This window comes from Chiloscyllium plagiosum, chromosome 13 (genome assembly GCF_004010195.1).
Source record: "Chiloscyllium plagiosum isolate BGI_BamShark_2017 chromosome 13, ASM401019v2, whole genome shotgun sequence".
Lineage (NCBI taxonomy): Eukaryota > Metazoa > Chordata > Chondrichthyes > Orectolobiformes > Hemiscylliidae > Chiloscyllium > Chiloscyllium plagiosum.
The window spans coordinates 48,248,069-48,263,494 of record NC_057722.1 but is presented as its reverse complement, the minus strand read 5'-3'; the positions used below and the strand labels follow the sequence as shown (position 1 = coordinate 48,263,494).

Here is a 15,426-nt window from a genome sequence, read left to right as displayed (position 1 = left end):
TCAGGAACCTATTACCCAGCAACACAGGGTGTGCAACAATATTCTACACCAGTGGCACCTCCCACTGTTATGATAAATCCTGCACAGCCACAAATGCCTCCTAAAAGAGAACGTAAACAGGTAGGACTGCAGTTAAAATTGTCACTTTTTTTTATTTCTCTGCTATTAAAGGTCCTAGCCATAAATAAAGTCCAGATGTATTGGTGTTGAATTGTTTTGTTAAAAATAAGTTGTGCAACCTTAGATCATTGTTAGTAAGGTGTTTCCAGTGGAAATTAATTGTTAGTACATTTCTTCTAATTTGCCTTTTTTATGCTAACATGTCAAACACTGGCATTGTTTAAATACACTTTAATATTAGTTGTCTTAAAAATGTACAATAGTTTTTGTTTTGATGTCAGTATTGTTAATGTCTCTTTGAATTAGAGGAATGTAAGCTTTCAAAAGACCTTTGATCAATCATTTAGGCATCTCAGATTTGTATCAACAGTAGTGCTTTTTGCTTTGTTTATCTTTTTATTAAAATTCACCGTTTTGAGATCAAATAATTGGCCTTCTAACAGCTCTGTTTCCTCTGATTAGAATCTGCAAAGAACTGAAATATTATCACTGTTAGGCAGGCAAAGATGGTGGTCAGTTGTGTTTTCTCAAAAACTACCTCAACTAGCCAGTTAATGATCCAGAATACAAATGAGAAGTGCATTCTAATGGACGTTGGCTTGTGCTTCACCCTTTAATTCTTTAGATTGAATTAGAATCGCTGCAGTGTGGAAACAAGTCATTTGTACCCCCCGCCGCCACCCTGAGCATTCCACCCAGACAACTCAATCACTGTAACCTTTGGATTAACCGTTTCTTTGGGCCAATGCATGTAGCCTGTGCATCTTTGTACTGTGGGAGGAAACTGAAGCACCAGAGGAAATCCACAGGGAGAATGTGCAAGCTGTTTATTTATTCCCTTTTCACACCTGAAGAGGTTGTGGATCATTTCCAGATTATAAAGCTATTGATTTGTACAGCTTCTTTGCATTATTTTTTAAAACAAAAATCCAGTCTTAACTTGCTGCGACACATTCAGTTTGGTAGTGAAAACGCAGCAATTTCTTGAGTCATGGTTGATTTGATCTTTTTCACTGTTAAATGTGGAGCTGAAGCAAATTCGTTACTTGCAACTTTGAGCATTTCCCTACCCTATTATAATTTGAATTTTTAAATGCATTAATAATGGCAACGACACAGTTCATAATTTTCTGGTACATTCTGGGCTGATGTGCTTTCTAAGTCTGGTTGAGGGACTGTTGTTGACCTCGTCAGCTAGTGAAATGAAATCTCATAATACTATCCAAACAAGAGCAGCTTTGCAGCTTAACATCTTGTTCCAATAATGATACTCCTGCTAGTGAAATGCTTATTCCCCTGCTACTCCACAGTACTGCACTGAAGTATAAGCATAGATTATGTGCACAATTCCTGTACTGAGATTTGAAACCATTATTTTGATTCAATTTCCCACTTAGCCAAACCTTCAATACTCATAAGGAAAGTTACATTGTGCTTCATGAAGCGGGAACTATTTATGCATCTGAGACTTTCTGCAGGCTATATATGTGCTAGTAATGAACTCCAATCTTGTCCCATTCCACTGTCCATTGATATTAACCATGATTATTAAGTACAGCAAGCTTTTTATTAACTGGGACCTATGAGACCAAGATTTTCCAGTTGATCAAGTATTCTGATTGATTATGTGGACCTCTTGATCAATCAAACATAAATCACTGAAATAATAATGCAACTTTGCCTTAAATGAAAATTATTGGCAGAGAGCCTTCTCACTTGAATCCTTAACTGACTCCTCAGACATTGTGATAGATCACAATAAACTTCTGGAATTTGAGGGATATAAATTTTCTGTATATCGAGGATGCTGGTTAAAACAAAGTTTGCTGTATTTATCTGTGAATGTCATATTTGACTTCCAGTGGTGGTCGATCCCTTGAATACCCTTTATGAAGAAACGTTTTCAGGTCTATGTTCTTTCGTTGCTTAATTGAAGTTTGCACTCAGTGTTGCCACCAGTAGGCAAAAATGTCGGTAAACTTTTTACCTTTTTAAATACATATGTGAATTTGATTCCCTTGTTTACTTGAATTTATTGCAGCTCCAACACTTGTCGTCATGTTTACTTGCACTCTGGTACACAATTACATTTGCAGTTAAGTGGAGAATATGAATGCCAGAATACTGTTGATACCTGAATGCTAGTTTCCTTAAAGCGAAATCTGTTCTGATCACAGTGCAGTTCTCCATTGATCCTTGAATTGCAGTTATTTGTTCAATGAAGATTTTAAATGTATAAGTGTTTAAAGTGAACTTTAAATAAGATGGTTCTGATCCATTTCTCCTTGACTTACAATTATGGTGCTGGAATATTTGTTTCCATGGAAGCAATGATAACTTTAGTTACAAAGTCCAATGGATCCTGCACATATAGCAATGTAACAATAGCAATATACTGTCCTATATTCATTTTTAGACAGTATCATCCTAGAGCTTAAAAATCATTTGAGTTTGTTTTATTCAGAAGGCTTTTGCACTCTTGAATTTTGTGCTCATGTTTTTTCGCAACAAGTCAAAGCTGTTGACTAATAACACAAATATACTGCCGTATCAGTGTCTTCTGTTTTGCTTTTGTGGATTCTCAATGGAATTGTGACTTGATAAGTTTTTCTCATCACTTATGGTTATTGGCAATCCATCTTTTGGCTCCTTGTGTATGAAGTGCAACAACTTAAGGTACCTTCTCAGAGGCACATTACTGATTATGGTGGGGGTGTGCGGTGCAATTTTGTTTCACAGGGTCTTGTAGGGGATGATGTCCCTATATATCTGCCATTGTCCTTCATGATGGAAAAAGGCATGCATTTAGAAACTACTGGCAAAGGAATCGTGATTAATCATGTTAAAAATCACACAACGCAAGGTTATAATCCAACAGGTTTATTTGGAAATACAAGCTTTTGGAGCGCTGCTCACTGATCAGGTAGCTGCCTGACAAAGGAGCAGTGCTCTGAAAGCTTGAACTTCCAAATAAATCTATTGGGCTATAACCTAGTGTGATCTTTAAATTGATCCAACATTGGCACCTCCACATCATGATGAATCATGGCATGTATCTTATAGATGATACAAATTATTGTCGTAAATTGTGGTAGAAGGAGTGAATGTTGATTTTCATTGGATGGTCTCTTCAAATGGGCCACTGTGTCTTGGGATTGTCTGTGATGATTATTGAGCTGCTTAAGTGTTGGAGCTGCAATAATTCAGGGAAGAGGAGAGTAATCAATCAAACTGACTTAGATTGTGGGTAGGCTTTAGAGGATTGATGGTAGAGCAGTGGACATGATCTGTATGGGCTTCAGTAGGGTGCTCAGCATGGTTAGATCACGTGGCATGTTGGAGAACTAGCTATTTGGATACCAAACTAGCTCGAAGGTAGGAGACAGAATGGTGGGAGGCTTGCTTTTCAGACTGGAAGTGTGTGACTAGCAGTGTGCCATAAGGATTGGTGCTGTGGCCACTGCTTTTTGTCATTTGTACAAATGATTTTGATGTAAACATAGGAGGTATGGTTAGTAAGTTTGCAGATGGACAGCAAAGAAGGTTGCCTTAGAATACAATGGCACCTTGATCTGATGGGTGGAAACATGGCCGATGGAGTTTAATTTAGATAAAGGTGTTGCATTTTAGAAAGGCAAATCAGGTCAGGACTTGTGCACTTAATGGTAAGTCCTAAGGAGTGTTGTTGAACAAAGACACATTGGAGGGACGATGCTTGCTTACTTGAAACTGGAATCGCAAGTAGAGAGGATAGTGAAGAAGGCGTTTGGTATGCTTGCCTTTATTGGTCACTGCATTGAGTTGGGTGGTCATGTCCTGTACAGCCACAACATTGGTTAGGCCACTTTTAAAATACAGTGTGCAATTCTGTTCTCCCTGCTATAGAAAAGATAATGTTAAACTTGAAAGACTTCAAAAAAGGTTTACAAAGATATTGTCAGGGTTGGAGGATTTGAATTATAAGGAAAGATTGAAAAGACTGGAGATACTTTCCCTGGAGCACCGAAGGCTGAGGGATGACATTAGAGGTTTACAAAATCATTATGGGCATGGATAGGGTGAATAGCCAAGGCTTTTTCCCCATGGGATGGGAGCCCAGAACTAGAGGGCATAGGTTTTAGGTGTGAGGGGAAAGATTTCCAAGGGACGCAAGGCGCAACCTTTACAAGCAGAGGGTGGTGCATATATGGAATGAGCTGGATTGATAGATGAATAGGAAGTGCTTAAGGGATTATATGCTAAGTGCTGGCAAATGGGTCAAGATTAATTCAGGATACTTGCTTGGCATGGGCAAATTGGACCGATGTGCCCGTGTTCCATGCTCTTCAAATTGAGACATGAGTTATTCATGACATAATTCCCAGCCTTTGACCTGGTGTGAGCTCAATATTTATATGGCTAGTCCAATTGAGTTCATGATCAATGCTGACTTCCAGGATGTGGACGACAGGTAATTCAGAAATGTCAAATCTGTTAAATGTAATGGCGAGAGGATAAAATATTTTAAGTGCTGCGCTACATGGACTGCTTCTGTATCACTTTGCAATCAGTGAATATCCCCCATTTCTGATCTTAAACCGAAGGGAAAGGAATTGATGAAATAACTAAAGCTGGTTGGGCCCAGACACAGCTATAAGGAGCTTTTGCAATCATCTCCCTGGATTGAGAAGCATGGCCTCCAACAACTGCAGCCACCATCTTGGCTAGCCAGCCAGTCCAGAATTTTTCCTGATCCCAGTTGATTTTGGTATTGCCTGATACTACACCATGTCAAATGCTACCTTGAATTTCAGGCAGTCATTCTCAATGTGCTTCTGAAATTCAGACTTTGGCTATGTTTTGACCAAGGCTGTAAATTAATTCTGGTGTAGAGTAGGTTTATTGGAACCTGAATTGACCATCAGTGAGCTATGTAATGCTACTTGATAGCAGCAAAGTGACAGATGGTGTAACTGATGTTAATTGGTCGATTGAGGCAGATCCTAGCTGGACAATTTTCCAAATTGTTGAGTAGATGCCAGTGTTGTAGTTGTACCATAGCTTAGAGGCACAGCGAGCAGGAGCTCAAGATTTCATACCTCAGCCTGGATTTTGTTAGGGCCCATGGCTGCCTGTGTATGCAATGATGGTATCTATTTCTTGAGGCCAATGAGTGAGAGAACTTAAGTATGTGATGAATTGGACAGCTAAACATCTGTTAGCTGAATAATATTGACTAACCTATTTGCTGTGTTTGTTCTTGCAACACTTGTGTGATATTTAATTTTGCAATATTATACAACACTAGGTTATAGTCCAACATGTTGGACTATAACCTGGTGTTGTGATTTTTAACTTTGTCCGTCCCAGTCCAATACTGGCAACTCCACGTTGTAATATTGCAATTCTCAGTCTTTTTATATCTAAAGAGGATATCCACCCTTACTTCCCTCTAATGTCAAAAGTCCTGTCTGATCCTGGTGTCAGAACAAATTTAATATATCCATCCTTTCCAGTACCCTCAGTTGAGTCTTTAACTCAAGTGTCTTAACGAACTTTATCCTCGTAATTTTAGAACTATCTTTTCCCATGGTAAAAGCACAATCAAAGAACACACAGTACCTCAACTATACCCTCTACCTCCATGCATAAATTGCATTTTGGGTCCTTAATCAGCCACATCTCTCATTGCCCTTTTACTATGCATATCCCTGTCATGTTAAATGCCAGTGCTTTTTCATGCTGTCACTTTGCCTTTCAATTTACTTTGTTATTGAATCTCTAGCTTCTGTTTTGAGCTTCTATATTCTCACTTTTATTCGCAATCTGGCATCTACCATATGCACCAGTAAGTGGAATATTGCAAGTGCCGTAAAGAAACAATATAGCAGATGTTTTATTAACTGGCACTCGTGGGACCAGGAGTGTGATGGCTCATCCATTATTCCAGATAATCGAAAGATATGCATAGCCGCAATAAGCCCTGTCCAAGCCATGCGTTGAGACTTCAACATCTCTTTTTTTAAAAAAAAACTATTAAAAACATCACTCACACCCTAATAGCGATGTAAAAACACAAGTAATAGAAATGTATTGCAGGGGGTATGCACATCACTGCTATACTTGATAAATACTTGGACATCTCAGTAGATTGTGGTATTTGAGGAATATAATTTTTGCCAGTTTAACAAGAATGTCAATTGCTAAGGTGTCTGTTAAAATAAAGTTTGCTATACTGGAACTTCAGTATTCTCTCTCTCGTCATTTAAAGGAGTTCTGGCTTTGGTTTCTTGACTTTTGCTTGTGGCAATGTACCTTAACTGCACCCAGTTATCTGTTATTTAAGGCAGCCAATTGTTCTGTTGTGGTTTTGCTAAATCTCACAACACCAGGTTATAGTCGAACAGGTTTAATTGGAAGCACACTAGCTTTCGGAGCGTCGCTCCTTCCAAATCAATTTAAAAAAAGAGGTTTTGTGATTTACACATAAAAGAAGTGAAACTATCGTGGTATTCGAACAGATGAAAGACTCAACAGGCAATCAAGGTATTTTTCAATGTGTAATTTCAATTACATCACACTGTAAATTTTTGCTATAAATTCTGTGCCTTAGATTTGTGCCCTCCACAGTCACCTGATGGAGTGGCGCTCCGAAAGCTAGTGTGCTTCCAGTTAAACTTGTTGGGCTTATAACCTGGTGTTGTGTGATTTTTAACTTTGTGCACCCCAGTCCAACACCGGCATCTCAAAATCGTTTTTTAACAACTTAGTTGTGACAGACTAATTTTCAACCCACTGAAATCAGCCCTTCAGTTAAGCTCTTTTGAAATCTTCATGGCTCCTTTTTCTTTTTCATAGCTGTATAAACCTTGTACTATGATTTGTAGGGAGAGAATAGGACCTCTCAAAGACCAGCAAGGCGGCCTTCCTGTGGAACCACAGGAGATGGGGCAGATACTAAACTAGTATTTTGCATCAGTATTTACTGTGGAAAAGGACATGGAAAATATAGAATGTAGGGAAATAGATGCTGACATCTTGAAACTGTCCTTATTACAAAGGAGGAAGTGCTAGATGTCTTGAAATCCATAAAAGTCGATAAATCCCCAGGACCAGATCAGGTGTACCCTAGAATTCTATGGGAAGCTAGGCCTCTTACTGAGATATTTGGATCATCGATAGTCACCGGTGAGGTGCCGGAAGACTGGAGGTTGGCTAACGTAGTGTCACTGTTTAAGAAGGGTGGTAAGGTCAAGCCAGGGAACTATAGACCGGTGAGCCTGATGTGGCTGGTGGGCAAGTTGTTGGAGGAAATCCTGAGGGACAGGATGTACATGTATTTGGAAAGGCAAAGACTGATTAGGGAGAGTCAACATGGCTTTGTGCGTGGGAAATCATGTCTCACAAACTTGATTGAGTTTTTTGAAGAAGTAACAAAGAGGATTGATGAGGGCAGAGCAATAGATGTGATCTATATGGACTTCAGTAAGGCATTCGACAAGGTTCCCCATGGGAGACTGGTTAGCAAGGTTAGATCTCATGGAACACAGGGAGAACTAGCATTATGTCCCAATACATGTGTGAATCTAACCGGAATGGAGGTGTTGCTTAGTCCTGTGTGAATCTTATTACACACCTCCCCGTGTGAATCTTCTTATCTGTATGTAACCAGAATGGAATGTGTTTTTTAGCCTTGCTCTGCTGTTCACATGAATGTTTATATCTGGAAAAGAGTATATCAGCTGGAAAAGTGTCTAGTTCGGTGAGTCTGCTCCGGGGTTACGTTTTAACCGCCGAGCGTGGGTTGTTGGCAACCGCTCTACGAGAACTGACGGCTCCCAGTTCCGGTAACATGTAGAGTAGACCCGTTGTATGAGACCTGGTTGTGGCGACGCTGCGGGGAATAAAATGCTCATATTCTAGCAGACTCGCCTCTTGGTCGTTTGTTCTGTGTCAGACTACTCTCCTACGAACCTGACCTTGAGAATTTTTTAAAACACCATGGAGTGCCACAAGGATCGGTGCTGGGCTTCTACTTTTTGTCATTTACGTGAATGATTTGGATACGAACCTAAGAGGTATTGTTAGTAAGTTTGCCGATGACACCAAAATTGGACGTGCAGTGGACAGCGAAGAAGGTCACTTCGGATTACAACGGGATCTTGACCAGATGAGCCAATGGGCTGAGGAGTGGCAGATGGAGTGTAATCCAGATAAATGCGAAGTGCTGCATTTTGGCTAAGCAAATCTTAGCAGGACTTATGTACTAATGGTAAGGTCCGAGGGAGTGTTACTGAACAAAGAGACCTTGGAGTGCAGGTTCATAGCTCCTTGCAAGTGGAGTCGCAGGTAAATAGGATAGTGAAGAAGGCATTTGGTATGCTTTCCTTTATTTGTCAGAGGATGGCGTACAGGAGTTGGGAGGTAATTTGCGGCTGTACGGGACATTGGTTAGACCATGTTGGAATATTGTGTGTAATTGTGGTCTCCTTCCTATCAGAAAGATGTTGTGAAACTTGAAAGGGTTCAGAAAAGATTTACAAGGATGTTACCCGAGTTGGAGGATGTGAGCTATAGGGAAAGGTTGAACAGGCTGGGGCTGTTTTCCCTGGAGCGCCTGAGGCTGAGGGGTGATCTCATAGAGGTTTATAAAATTATGACAGCATGAATAGGATAAATAGACAAAGTCTTTTTCCTTGGGCTGGTGGAGTCCATAACTAGAGGGCATGGGTTTAGGGTGAGAGGGGAAAGATATAAAAGAGACCCAAGAGTCAACCTTTTCACTGAGGGTGGTACATGTATGGAATGTGGTGCCAGAGGAAGTGGTGGAGGCTGGTACAATTGCAATATTTAAAAGGCATGTGGATGGGTATATGAATAGGAAGAGTTTGGAGAGATATGGGCCAGGTGTTGGCAGGTGGGATGAGATTGGGTTGGGCTATCTGGTCGGCATGAACGAGTTGGACCGAAGGGTGTTTTCGTGCTGTACATCTCTATGACTCTATGTATCATGAACGTTCCCTGTCTAAATTTAATTCATTTGACCACCTTCTACCCCAGAATCCGATCTGTCACGAACACTTTTTTTGAGCTCAAAGTATAATAATGAGAAAGTCCTCCTCCTGTCTGCCCTTTATGTAATTAGTATTCAAGTTTTTCAAGGAGTAATCAAGTCTCCCATTTCCACGACTGCATTGTTGCAGATTTCTAATTTCCTGAAAGTTTGGTGTATTCAACTCCATTGTTTGTGTCAAGACACCTCGATTGTTTCTTTAATCTATCCAAATAGATTCTGTTCTTATTCCAGAGTATCCATTCCTCCAGCATTGTAATATTCTCTTTAAATAATACTCCCACCGATCCTTTACTTCTCCTGAGCAATTTGTTTACAAGGATATTTGGTACCTAATTCTACCTATCATTGTGCAAGACTTTGTTATCACTGAAACATCGTTTCTCTGTGGTTATTTGTAAGTGCTGCTAACCAATCCTTTATACATACTGTAAGCTTGAATCAAATCTTTCATATCTGACTTGGGATCTCCTGCCCCACACACGCTTAACTCTGGTCATTTGCTTCCATTTTCTCACCAATGAGTCATTATAGAATTTTCAATATCTTCCAGTATGAAACTGTTGTAATTGGTTCTTTTTGCATGAAGAGAAGACCAGGATGAATGGAGGAACATTCTTAAGTTTTTAGTTCATAATTTTTTAAACAATCATTGAATTCCACAAGGTGAAATACTAGTGCTCAGCATTTTTAGTTGTGTAAAAGAGTGCTCTTTTACAAGTATGTACTATGTTAAAAGCATTATCAACAATTTGTACCAAATTTCTCAAGCATCTCTTAATTTTCTTGATTTTGTAGCACAACAAATATTAAAATCTGTATTTAAACGGTCTTGCATAGAATAAACTTGCAATATGAATAGTAATTACTGAGACAAGGAAAAATGAGCAAGAAAACTTGCCTGAAGGAGAATACATAAAATAGCTTCATTTAAATGTGAATTGTTTGAGGCCATGGTTATGCTCTAATTCAATGCTCCAAAATATATCCACTGTAGTCCAATCTTGGCAATAGCGAATTTTAGTGCCATTGATATAATATGCCAGAGAGATGGTGCTATGAACTGGTATTCAGAATGCATCTCATGAATACTGGTGTTCATTCTGAATGCATAGATTTTTCAAATTTTTGTCTTTGCTAACATGAAATGTTAAATCTTCATGATGGGCTATGGATAATACTTGCATTTATGTTCAGATCATGAACCTAGCCCCTTCATTTAGGTGGGATCATGCATCATGTTAAATAGTTTTGAGTTAAGTCTTCGCTCACCCTTCTTTGTGGCACAAAACTATCATCCTGATACTTCCCATAATTTGTTCTCTGGTATAGAGTTTTTCTAATTGGCTTATTCGTATATGTTATTTCATATATTTGAGCAGATTCAGCTTGTACCTTGGGGTCTTGTGGCTCAGAGGTAGCGGACTGTAGCACAAGAGCTTCTGTTCTCCCTGAATAGACCAAAGGATTTCTATTGTTTTTGTCTTCCAGGAAATTGCATGGTAATTTGTGGTGGGTGGAAACATTTGATGGCATTACTTAATTTAAAAAATTAACATTATGACCTAACCTCTGAACTTGGCTAGTGATGACAGATTTTCTTAAATTTGTCGAAGTGAAGAGCTTGCATGAACTTAGTTCTCATGCGTAAACACTGCTTTTAAACTCATGTATTTTATATATGTTCTTGTACACTTCACTTCAGGATTCCTAAAACTTGAGTGTCAGCTAACAGCTGCTACAACATTTGATAGTTGCCCTGCTGCATCTTCCTGCACCAATCATGAATTTATTTTTAGGTTTACATGCGCACTTGCTGTTAGCTGAAAGTAAAACTGCCTCAGCTTTGTATTTTTTAATCTTAAATTCCTAAAAGAGCTGGAACACTTTAGTTGTAGTGGAGGTGTATTTACTTAAATTTTAAAACAATTTCATCATCAAGTTTATAAATATTTAGATCTATAAGTTGTTTTCACAGTAATATTAAATGAGTGAATAAATTGCTGCCATCTCTTTCTAAACAGTGTTGCTTGTTGAATCTGGTTCTCTCTCTCTTGAGCAGTTGATTGTTATTAGAATCTTGTAGCCTTTAGATAATACTAAATTCTAAGTTTTTGTTCATAACTTGACCCTTAAAATTTTGCCTTGCCCAAGAAATTATATATTTGAGTAGGGCATGTTGGTGTGTAGAAGTTGCATGCTGCCAGGAATGGTTAGGGAAAGTATGCAAATTGGATGTTTTGGATCGGAGTATTGGCGCACAGCAATTTTAGGATTGATTGAGAGGGACAGGTGACTTTAGTTATTTGGTTTCTAAAGTTTTCCACCATGAGTCTTTTCCTCACCTTATATTTGGATCTGTTGCGAGCAGATTAATGTAGATTGTTACGAGTAGGCGGGAGCAACAATTGTTTTATCATGTCACAATCCAGATGGTGGATGTTTATTAAAAAATAATTTTTTAAAGAAAAGTGAAAATCATCTTCAGCAAAACTGCAATGTGGTAGAACAACCTAATTTCTTAGGCAGAAATGTATCGGGTTTGCTAGCTGAGGCATGTTTTGAGCCACTTTGTAAATGGCTGTAATAAATGACATTATTTTCAGCAGACACCAAAAACCTTAATGGTTTGTGCGTTAACATTTTGAGGAACGAAAACAAATGTGCCTTCAGTAGATTTTTGCATAACATTAGTGAATTTGAACACATTGTTCTAGCTTGATTTAAAGTTCACTTGATAAAGGAATATTTGCAATGTCTGTCTCAAAGGTCCATTTAGTTAAATTGTTGTAGGAGGGGTAATAATGAATTATAACTGAATATTCATTGTGTTGTGTATGTGAACATCTGCTTGGCACAAGCTTGATGTCTTGTTTTCTGACTTTTTCTTACCTGTTTCTTGTATCTATTTTATGCTGTGTTATCTATTTTTTTTAATATTGATTGGATAGAAGTAAAGGAAGAAATTAGTTCTTATTTATAATTTCATCTGTTTCACTTCCATCTTGGAGATGGTTAAACAATCTCTTTTCTTTAGGTTCTCTCCATTGGTCTTTTCTGTGTCAGCATTGAAGGAGGACCAAAAGTAGACCCACTTATGTTTTGGGAAGATCAAGCAATGTGAAGTAATTCTTTCAAACTGATAGATTCTCAATTCTCTCATTTGATGGTGTCCATATTGCACATGAGCCATGCTCAATCAATGAAGAGCACTATATTAAGGGAAGGGCGTTGCTTGTTTGACCTATCTATTTTGTGGATATTTTACTTGTTAGATCCGGATAAGGGATCCAAACCAGGGTGGAAAAGACATCACAGAAGAGATTATGTCTGGAGGAAGATCAGGCTCTACACCAACACCACCACAGGCAAGTAGTATACTAGGTCATTACTCTTGCTGCCCTAATTGCAGAAACTGGAACTGATTTTGTTTCTACTGTTCTGATCTTCCTTTTATTCCTTAGTCTAGATAATAGAAGCTGTAAAAGCCTTCTGAAAATATAACTGGTGTTTGGCTGTGTACCATTCAGTATTCTACATACTTTTACTGTCTTTAATATAGGAAACCCTCAGACTGTAAATCAAAGAAATATCTTTACACTTGGGAAATTTTTCTGATATATGCGCTCTTCTCTGTGGATTATGTGACATTAATTCCATGCACAAAACTTAATAGCTGGCTGCATCTTCACCAAATACTTTGCTTTTTGGAGTTGTTCTTGACTTTGCTTCGTTTGCGTTGTTGAAAATGCGTATTTGGTAGGTCTGTTCCTTTGGATTTTTATAATGCCATGAACTGCAAGGATAGACCATTAGCAACAACCATAAGAATTTATGGTTATGTTCTTTGAAGTTTGAAAAGTGTACTTAAATCTCCCACATTGTTCAAAAGGAGAGCCCTCCCTATGAGTTCTTTTCTTTTACCATTTCCAACTAACCGTAATTATTTGCTGCCATTTACAACATCAGTGATATCATCTAATGTTTGCTTTTTGAAATGCAATTTTCTAAACTAGAAATCATTTGATGAAAATTGAGTTTCTCTGCCTTTGCTTCCAGTTCCTCTGGCTAAAATAGGAACTATTGGTCACGTGCATTGTCATGCTTCTGTTGCACAAGTATTGAAGTGGATGCTATTCTCAGACAATACTTTGCTAGCTTCCATTCTTGGTATTCTGACAATGTCACGTGCCGTATGATAATTTTATACCAATTGTGGTTAAGATAAGATTCTGATTAGATTCTTTGGCCCTCCAAGTCCACACTGACCCTCCGAAGAGTAACTCACCCAGACCCACTTCCCTCTGCCTAATGCACCTAACACTATGGGCATTTTAGCATGGTTAATTCACCTAACCTGCACATCTTTGGATTGTGGGAGGAAACCAGAGCACCTGGAGAAAACCCACGCAGACGCTGGGAGAATGTGCAAACTCCCCTGACGCTAGAATCGAACCTGGGACCCTGGTGCTGTGAGGCAGCAATGTTAACCACTGAGCCACCATGCCGCCCGGAACTTAACTGAAAGAAAGTTGAGGGCACTTATTGCATTATTTGAACAAATATTCAGAGACACCTTCTGATACTGGGTTAAGGGTAAATTAGGAAATACTTGCAATGTTTCACTCTGACTTCAGTCTAAACTGAGTAGAGATTAGTTCTTATTTCATCCTTCAACTGGCTGAGAGATTTTAACATCCTGGTGTTCTCATTGGTATAAAATCCCTAGATTTTTAACTGTTCATGTCTGCTTGAATACTGTTAACATAGGCCATTCACTTATGTGTCTTTTTTAAATGATATAGGCTTGTAATAATAGTGGCAAAACACTTAGCTGCTAGTGTACTTGAATGGTGTAGACATGCTTGTATTTTGGTGTCGTAGGCCAATTAACAACAAAACAGTCTTAACTGTCATGATCAAGTAAGATCCAAAAAAGCATAAAGTATTTTAATTGCAGACTTCCTGGTCAAGCCTCTTCTACCTTGGGTGACCTGATTCTGATACTCAAAGGTTTTGACCCCTTCATGTTTAGATATTACATCAACCGATTGGCACTTAATGACTCAGCCAGAATATAGGAAGATTCCATGTCTGCTCCTAAGGTACTTAACAAATGCAGTTCTATTGCTGCCTGATTTGAGTTTAACAGCTCTGTTGAGAGAGTGTGTGCACACTACCTGCGTTCATGTTAACTACTGTATTTCCAAGGTACAGTTCTTATTGCATTGGGTTTCCATCTATCTTGAAGTTAGTTTTATTACCTACTCCAGGATTGGTTCTTGATGAACGCAGAGTGGAAGCTTCCCTTAAGCTAGTGAGTAACCTTGATAGCTGTAACATTGCTTTAGACTTCCAACTTTTACGCACTTTGCTCTTGAAGTTCAGTGCTCAAAAAAAAGACGATGAAAGTTACATTTTCAACTTTGTTAGTAGTTAATCCCCCTTGAGATTGGAGATGTTTATGTTTTGAGGTAAGATAAGACATGCTAGTCCTTAATGAGTTTCTAAAAATGTGATCTCTTTGACCTGTGCCATCCAGTGTGAACTTGATGGGTGGATGCTGAAAGGATGTTCTCCCTTGTTGGAGTGACTACAATTATGAATGTGGTTTAAAAATCTCTTCACTTCCATTTAAGACTTTTGAGGTGGGGAGGATTTTTTCGAGCCATACGTCTGTGGACTTATTATTTTCTTCAGAGAGTGGTTTTAGAAAAGTGTAAGTCTATACCCTTTAATGCAAGGCTTAATACTTGACTGAAAAGGAGATTAATATCATTAGGAGTAACTGGGAAGTTTGAGGTCATAATTAGTTCTGCGATAATGTTGTTGCAAAGACAGGGCAGACTTGGGCCGAATGTCATCTTTGCAATTTGTATATAAGTTTGCACTTTGCATCGATTGTGAGGTAGAGCCAGGATCTTGGGCTTGCATCGTTAGGGGTTTTGAAATTGCTTATAAATTGAGTTTTGCTTGTATGACACTTTCAACATAACAGTTGGTTGCTTAGAATTTGCAAGTTTCAATTTTTAGTTATTCTGTCTTTGAGTAGATAAGATGACAATAGGAATGTGTACTTATTTTTTGCCCCCCCCCCCTTTCTAACAGCCCCCAAAAAGCACAGAGGTCAAGATGCTATTTTTGATCTTGCCTTTTCCTCAACTGTTTTCAGTTCTTGAATGCTAGCTTACAGTAATTTTATGGCAGAAGACTTAGAGATCTTGACTGTTAAATAATGGAGGAATTAAAGGCTG

General features: G+C 38.6%; 1 protein-coding gene across 1 annotated transcript in view; it reads left to right on the top strand.

Annotated features, from left to right (window-relative positions):
* Positions 1-15,426, top strand: part of LOC122555982 (eukaryotic translation initiation factor 4 gamma 1-like) — a 110,794-nt gene that overhangs the window by 33,118 nt on the left and 62,250 nt on the right. Inside the window, 2 exon segments of the mRNA XM_043702322.1 lie at positions 5-120; positions 12,448-12,540. Of these exon segments, the coding sequence (XP_043558257.1) occupies positions 5-120; positions 12,448-12,540 (209 nt within the window).